This window comes from Anolis sagrei, chromosome 11 (assembly GCF_037176765.1).
Source record: "Anolis sagrei isolate rAnoSag1 chromosome 11, rAnoSag1.mat, whole genome shotgun sequence".
NCBI lineage: Eukaryota > Metazoa > Chordata > Lepidosauria > Squamata > Dactyloidae > Anolis > Anolis sagrei.
In genome coordinates, this window is record NC_090031.1 from 4601662 (window position 1) to 4610359 (window position 8698).

Consider the following 8698-nt stretch of genomic DNA (forward strand, 5'->3'; position numbering starts at 1 on the left):
GATCAAATGCAAAAGTCAGCAAAATGATCTTGTCTGTTGTGTACTAATCCTGTTGTGTATCATATAATAATGATGATGATGATAATAATAATAATAATTTGTCGATACATCACACAGTCCTAGAGACTTGGGAAGTGTCCGACGTGTGATCAAATACAAAAGCCAGCAAAATGATCTTGTCTGCTGTGTACTAATCCTGTTGTGTATCATATAATAATAATAATAATAATAATAACAATAATAATAATTATTATTATTATTGTTTGGCAAAACTGCTTTGAAAAAGGTTTGCATAAACAAGTCACACAACACAGAACTCATTTTGTTGTCACGGTTCATAAACCGGTTTATTAAATCATATAAACATATGAATGTACACCTGTTTCTTATATACAACCCTTCCCCAAAACAAATTTTAATTTAAAAAAAGTGCTTTTTCAATTATTTGGAAACCAGAAATAACTCTTTGCTGAAAAATGACACTTTAGACATGTCGTCATTTGAACAAGAATCACAAAAGGTTGTCGTGTGTTTTCCGGGCCGTCTGGCCACGTTCCAGAAGCATTCTCTCCTGACGTTTCACCCACATTTATGGCAGGCCTCCTCAGAGGTTGTGAAGTCTGAGGAGGCCTGCCATAGATGTGGGCGAAACATCAGGAAAGAATGCTTTTGGAATATGGCCAGCCCAAACACACAACAACCCAGTGATTCCGGCCTTGAAAGCCTTCAACAATACAATAATCTCAAAAGTGACAAACCTCTGTCTATAAACTGTTATAAAAACAACAACGCTAAAGCACTTTTGAAATCATGTAAAAAAAAAATATTGCTAAAGAAGATTCCACCCTTCCCACCAAAAACATATAATTGGAGACACGTTTTCTTCACGTCGGTATATCTCACAACTTCTTTTCCATTTCAAGCGCTTTGGAGACATTTAGGGTTGCTTTATATCCTTTTCTAATCTTGGCAAAGGTTGCTGTGAGTTTTCCAGGCTGTACGACCATGTTCCAGAAGCATTCTCTCCTGACGTTTCACCCACATCTATGGCAGTCGATCTCAGAGGTTGTGAGATCTGTTGGAAACTAGGCAAGTGGGGTTGATATATCTGTGGAATGTCTAGGGTGGGAGAAAGAACTCTTGTCTGCTTGAGGCAAGTGTGAACGTTGCCATTAGCTAACTTTTTAAGCGTTGAATGGCCTTGCAGCTTCAAAGCCTGGGGGAATCTTTAGTTGGGAGGTATTAGTTGATCCTGATTGTTTCCTGTCTGGAATTCCTTAGACAGCAAGTTTCAAATATCTATACAATGTCCAAGGTGGGAGAAAGAACTCTTGTCTGTTGGAGGCAAGTGTGAATGTTGCCATTAGCCAACTTTTTAAACACTGAATGGCCTTGCAGCTTCAAAGCCTGGCTGCTTCCTGCCTGGGAGAATCTTTAGTTGGGAGGCATTAGCTGGCCCTGATTGTTTCCTGTCTGGAATTCCTTAGACAGCGACTTTCATATATCTGTAGAATACCCAGGGTGGGAGAAAGAACTCTTGTCTGTTGGAGGCAAGGATGAAACCATGAAAATGAACAAAATCTGGCTACCAGTCTTAAAAAAAATCTAAAACCAAGAGAGTAAATAAAGAGCAACACTCAAAAAACAGGGGAATTACAGTTAGGAAAAAATCAGGGCCAGCTAACACCTCCCAACAAAGGATTCCCACCCAGGCAGGAAGCAGCCAGGCCTCCTTTATCTTGTCCATACCCAGCATTATTTTTAAACTTTAATTACATTGGCCAAGCCACAGATTTAAATGTGTATTGTGCTATTGTTAATGTTTATGTTACTCTGCGTATGAGATTTATTTTAATTGCTTTGTATTGTTGTCGTTATTGCTTGTATTGTATTGTGGGCTCGGCCTCATGTAAGCCGCACCAGAGAGATGGTAGCGGGGTATAAATAAAGTATTATTATTATTTGAAGCTGCAATGCTAATCAAGGTGGCCAATTTCAACATTCACACTTGCCTCAAACAGACAAGACTTCTTTCTCCCACCCTGGACATCATTCCACAGGTATATAAACCCCATTTTCCTAGTTTCCAACAGACCTCACAACTTCTGAGGATGTCTGCCATAGATGTGGGTGAAACGTCAGGAGAGAATGCTTCTGGAGCATGGCTGGACAGCCCGGAAAACTCACAGCAACCCAGTGATTCCGGCCATGAAAGCCTTCGACAACACATTAACTTATATTGCTGCAACTATTTGAAACTGGAAGTTACGTACATACTTTGGAACGATTTTTTGGAACGACTTACAAACTTTCCACTTTGATAACCTTTGGAGGCTGTTCTTCTTGTCCTCTCAACGACTTTCCTCTTAGCGTTAAGCCATAACTGCTGCTAGTGTCCTTTCCTTTATTTAAATTTATGTTGTGTCCTTCCTTTTTCTTGCTACACAACAATCCTGTGCTTGCTTTTAGCATATTTTGCCTCTTGGGCCCTTGCAAATGAGACCTTTGGTTGGCACCCAAGCTGCAGCAGGCCTCTTGGTCTCCCCAAAATTTAATTTTTGTGACACTATTAAGGGATGTGTCATTGTGGTCCGCTACATATGTCTGCCAGCCTTTTGCGGCGCTCCTTGTGGATAAATCTAGCACTTTCCCACTCGTGGAACCCCATTTCGGAGTCATTGCACCCCCCTCTCCAGGCAAATTTGCTAAAGGAACAACACTGCCTTGCCTTTTGAACGAAGCCAACTCCGAGCTCTGGCTTCTCCCCCAAAGTATAGGTCTGTTATTTTGATTTTTCAGTCCTGAGAGGAAATTGCTGGAAATTTTAAACTCATACGAGTTTCGACATTGGAACAAAGGCTCAAAGCAGTTTTGCAGTTGGGGTTTTTTGGCTTTGCTTCTCTCCGTTGGCAGACTTTTTTGGTCCAACTTATCATGGCGGATAATTTGGCTTCCTTCTACAGTTCTGTTTACAGGTAAATCAGGATGGGAAGACTCTGCAATTCCTTGGATTCTCTGTGAGTTTATTGCATACGATATTATCTGCTCGCCGTTTCGCATAGCCCCTTCTTCCAGTCTCGGAGAGTTCCGCAGATTGATCGTTGGCGGACCCAATTTCTTCATTTTCCCTTTCTGTTTTGGGACGGCATGACTCTGACCTTGGAATTGCTGATACTTTGCTTCGGCTGCCTGGGATTTACAAGCTCCCAAGCCCCCAACAATTCCATTAGATGCAGGAGTATCCATATTTAGTATAGATTTAGACTTCTCTGCCAAAAACCTCTGAATTTCCTGCTCAATGCTGTCGTCGCTGTCGACGGAACTGCTCTCATCTGTCAACGATGCGTCAGTCCAAATATTATTTTTTGATCTCTCTTGTATATTGTTATTAAACTGTATGGCCTTGGTGACTTTTGGCTTCCCCTTGACGACATTCCGAGAAGGCGTATTTTCAACCCTTTGGGAATTCACAAGGCAACTCTTGAGTGAAACAGGCTTTTGGGATTTGCAGTCTCTTTCTTCGCTCCCAAGAATGTGTGTTGCAGTGTCATCGAACCTGACCTTCTTCTTGCACGGAGCTCTTGGGTCTTTGGGCTTCCTCTTGAGCTTTCGTTTCGACCTCAAGAGCTCTTTGATGGCAGTGTCCAGATCCTCGTCACTGTCCAAGGAACTGCTCTTGTAATCTAGTCCACATTTTGGCGGATTCTGTATCGACTTTGTCTCACAACGTTGGAACGGTGGATCCGCAGAACCGCCAATGTCCAGAGAGCATCTAGCCACCTTTTGGGTGTTTTGTAGTATTCTTAAGTCACCTCCATCTTTATTGCTCTGTTCTAACAGCGTCTGCTGCGTGTCCCGTGTCGTTCTAACTATTTTACTTTCCCCTTTCAGTTTCCTTTGATGACTCAGTGAGAGTCTGAAGGGTTTACGGGGAATCCGCTTAAGGTGCCGGGTGTCAGATTTTGTTATCAAGCTCTCCGTTTGTGCTTTGACGGCCAAAAAGGCCCGGATCTCTTGTTCGATGCTGTCGTCGCTGTCCACAGAATTACTGTCACTCTCGTGTTGAGATGCCGACCCGTCCCGAGAGCAGAAGAAAGCATTGCTTCCTCCAGGAGGAGGCAAGATGGTTTTGGAAATGTCCAAAATGGCTTCTGCGCACATGAGTTCGGTAGTGGTATCGGCCCGACATGAGGTCTGGAGTGTAAGCGCGCACGTCGCGATGCTGTTCTCCGTCGGAGCACCATTTTTGCGACTGTCCAGACCGATGCTGTTCCCGCTAATCCGACTTAGATCTTCTGGTTTTGTGGCGAGCTTTCTCCTTTTGCCACTTAGGGCATTCACCGAGCGGATCAGCAGACGCGATGATATATCCTCTTCTGTTTGGAAAGGGACACAAGCAGTTCGGGATTCGGACGCTCTCCTGATTTTCTCAAGCTGGTAAAGCTGAATTGCTTCCTCAATGCCGTCATCGCTACTTGAATCGGATACGTCGTTGCTTTGTTCTCCTCCGGTTTTCCAAAGCTTTTGCCCTTTCTCACCTTCGCGGCTTTGTTCCAGGAAAAGAGAGTGGCTGGCCAAAGGTATTTGGCTCGTTTTGAAGCCTGCCACTTCTCCCTCAGTTTCAGGCTTCAAACACCGAGTGCCGACATTTTGTAGATGAGAGCGCTGTCTTAAGAAGAAGGCCTTGTCTCCCCGCTTCGGAGAACTTTGGCTCACTCTGTTGGTAGCTTCTCTCTGACCTGTAACAACCCATTTCTCTTGGGTCTCCTTCTGATCGAGTCGCTTCTTCTCCTCGGCTGTCGCCTCCTTTCTCGCCTGCTGCTGCTTCTTCTCGTTCAGGAATTGCTCGATTTCCGCCTCTATGCTTTGCTCGAAAGAATCGTCGCTGCTCACGCTGCAAGGAGAAGCAACCCATTGGTCGGTACCGTCTTCCAAAGAGTCAGACACAACTTCGTTTATGCTGACGCCACTTTGCAACGGCAGGACGTTCTGGTCTTTGTTCTTCAGGAACTCCTGGATGGCCTCCTCTATGTCTCGATCCACTGAATCGTCGCTGTCCGAAGGCAACAAGAGGGCCCCAAACTCGGACTTTTCTTCCATTTCCACGTCGTCCAAGTTGCGCTTCTGCAGAACTCTCCCGCTTCTTCTAACATTGTGACTTTGGCCTTTTTCCACCTTTGGTTTCTTCGGCACGAGGCAGCCATATTCGCTGCCGCTGTGCAGAGACGAGTCTTCGCTTTGCAGGTTGTTGATGATCACCTGAACTTTGGCGCTGACGGCCGATCGGGGAAGGTCGTCTTCTGACTCGGAGAAGCAGACGGGATATCTATAGTTCCTCGGCTGGGAGAAGGGCTCCCACTGCCGCTGAAGGGCCACCAAAGCCGAGGTGTTCATGAGAAACATCCCAGCGGATGGCAAGGCCTGGAAAGGTAGCCTTGCTCAAGCAAACTGCTCTTCCATCCTGAAAGAGAAAGGAACACATACATCAGCTTCTTCTGATCCTATACCTAAGCGTCTTCTTATTCTATACACAAGCATCTCCTGATCTTGTATCTAAGCTTCTCCTGATCCTATCCATAAGCTTCTCCTGATCCTATCCACAAACTTCTCCTGATCCTATCCATAAGCTTCTCCTGATCCTATACACAATCTTTTTCTGATCCTATACACAAGTTTCTCCCGATCCTATATTTAAGCTTCTCCTGATCCTATACACAAGCTTCTCCTGATCCTATACACAATATTCTCCTGATCCTATACACAATATTCTCCTGATCCTATACACAGGCTTCTCCTGATCTTATACTTCAGCTTCTTCTGATCCTAAACACAAGTTTCTCCCGATCCTATACCTAAGCTTATCTCTATCTTATATCTAAGCTTCTTCTGATCTTATACCTAAGCGTCTCCTGATCCTATACACAAGCTTCTCCTGATCCTATACACAACCTTCTCCTGATCCTATACACAAGCTTCTCTTGATCCTATACACAAATTTCTCCTGATCCTATCCATAAACTTCTCCTGATCCTATACACAAGCTTCTCTTGATCCTATATACAAGCTTCTCCTGATCCTATACAAAAGCTTCTCCTGATCCTATCCATAAATTTCTCCTGATCCTATCCAAAAGCTTCTCCAGATCCTATACCTAAGCTTCTCCCTATCTTATACCTAAGCATCTCCTGACACAAGCTTCTCCTATAAACAAGCTTCTCCTGATCCTATCCACAAGCTTCTCCTGATCCTATACACAAGCTTCTCCTGATCTTATCCATAAGCTTCACCTGATCCAATACACAAGTGTCTCCTGGCCCTATACCTATGTGTCTCCTGATCTTATATCTACACTTCCCCTGATCCTATCCATAACCTACTATTGATCGTAAACATATGCTTTTCCTGATCCCACACTTGTTTATAGGATATGTAGGAAAACATCCAGGAATTGCATGGATTTTCCTACGTAACTTCACCTGAAGTTAGAATTTGAACCATTCAATCAACTTTAGCAACTATTATTTATTAATTTATTTACATACATTATTTCTATCCCGCCCATTTCAGCCCGAAGGCGACTCAGGGCGGTAAACTATTTCATTAGTTTCTGTGTATTCACAACTAAAAGGTAAAGGTTTCCCCTTGACATTAAGTCTAGTCGAGTCCGACTTGGGGGTTGGTGCTCTTCTCAATTTCTAAACCGAAGAGCCGGCGTTGTCCGTAGATGCCTCCAAGGTCACGTGGCCGGCATGACTGTATGAAGCGCTGTTACCTTCCTGCTGTAGCGGTACCTATGGATCTACTCACATTTGCATGTTTTTGAACTGCTAGGTTGGCAGAAGCTGGGGCTAACAGCGGGAGCTCACCCCGCTTCCTGAATTCAAACTGCCAACCTTTTGGTCAGCAAGTGCAGGAGCTCAGCGATTTAACCTGCTACGCAAGCAGGGAGGCCATTATTATTACATTACCATTACCAATTATTATATTAGATTGTTATTCAATCTATACACACATATCAATCTATATACACAATATATATACAAAAATGAAAATCTGTATGTGTGTATATGGCAGAGGTGTCTACTGACACACAATATAATAATTTAATAATAACTTTAAATTTAGTTATTATTACATGTGCCATTAATTATTATATCAGATTGTTATTACTGTAGTTTTGTTGCTATATATATATATACACACACAATTAATAATTATATTAGATTGTTATTACTGTAGTTTTGTTGCTATATATATAAACAATTATTATATCAGATTGTTATTACTGTGTTGCTATATATATATAAACAATAATTATATTAGATTTTTATTACTGTAGTTTTGTTGCTATATATATATATATATATACACAATTAATTATTATATCAGATTGTTATTACTGTGTTACTATATATATATCTAAACAATTAATAATTATATTAGATTGTTATTACTGTAGTTTTGTTGCTATATATATATAAACAATTAATAATTATATCAAATTGTTATTACTGTAGTTTTGTTGCCATATATATAAACAATTAATTACTATATTAGATTATTATTACTGTAGTTTTGTTGCTATATATATAAACAATTAATAATTATATTAGATTGTTATGACTGTAGTTTTGTTGCTATATATATATATATATATATAATTAATAGTTATATTAGATTGTTATGATTGTAGTTTTGTTGCTCTATATATAAACAATTAATTGTTATATCAGATTGTTATTACTGTGTTGCTATATATATATATATATATATATATATAAACAATTAATTGTTATATCAGATTGTTATTACTGTAGTTTTGTTGCTCTCTCTCTCTCTATATATATATAAACAATTAATAATTAGATTGTTATTACTGTAGTTTTGTTGCTATACACACATACACACACACACATATATAAACCCTATATATATATGCAACAACTATATCACAATAATTTAATAGTAACTTGGAATTTAAATTCTGGCTTCTTCCCCTCCAACCCCTTTTGCTACCCCCCCCCCCCCCAATGCAACATTCCCCAAATAACCCTTTTCATCACCCTCTCTTTCCCCCCTTCCATTGCCCCCTTCCATGTTTTCCTCGCCCAGGCCTACATTCGTGAAGGCCTACGACTAGGCCGCGTTGCCACGGCAACCGTTGAGGCCTACCCGGCGAACGGCGAGCCTCGGCAGGAGAGCCGGGGAGTTAGGCCGCAAGCCCGCGGCGCCGAGTGGGCTCCGGCTCCAAGGAGCGACGGACGGCTGCCGCCTGGCCCTTGAGCTCCTCCCCTCCTCGGCCCGGCCCTGCTGGCTCCAAGGCCGGCCCACTCCGAAGAGGCCGAAGGGGGAGCCAAGGAGGCCCGGAGAGGCTCGGCGTCGGCGTCGTCGTGGTAGTGCTACCACCACAGGCTTGAGGCCTAGCCTGCAGGGCCTGACAGGAAAAGGAAGGCCCGTCCCAATGCCTCCACGCTCAATGGGATTTGTAGTTTGGACAGAGAGAGAGGACGGAGGCTTTAAGAATTGGAAGGGACTCTAAAGGTCATCCAGCCCAACCCCGCTCTGCAATGCAAAGATACAGTTCAATCCCTCTCGCCTGATGGCCATCCAGTTTCTGTCTGAAGACACAATTCAATCCCTCTCGACTGATGGCCATCCAGTTCCTGTCTGAAGATACAATTCGATCCCTCCCGGCTGA

At 42.7% G+C, this 8698-nt stretch overlaps 1 protein-coding gene across 2 annotated transcripts; it reads right to left on the reverse strand.

Annotated features, from left to right (window-relative positions):
- Positions 1 to 317: 317 nt before the first annotated feature.
- Positions 318 to 8408, reverse strand: PPP1R26 (protein phosphatase 1 regulatory subunit 26). 2 transcript variants are annotated; one of them, XM_060757476.2, is made up of 2 exons: positions 8173 to 8408; positions 318 to 5461 (listed from the first exon to the last, which is right to left on the reverse strand). In XM_060757476.2, the coding sequence occupies exon 2, from the start codon at positions 5401 to 5403 to the stop codon at positions 2302 to 2304; it is 3102 nt and encodes a 1033-aa protein (XP_060613459.2). In that variant the 5' UTR covers positions 5404 to 5461; positions 8173 to 8408; the 3' UTR covers positions 318 to 2301. The 2 variants fall into 2 exon arrangements, with proteins under 2 accessions (XP_060613459.2, XP_060613461.2); XM_060757478.2 differs by having other exon boundaries at positions 8119 to 8185.
- Positions 8409 to 8698: the final 290 nt, after the last annotated feature.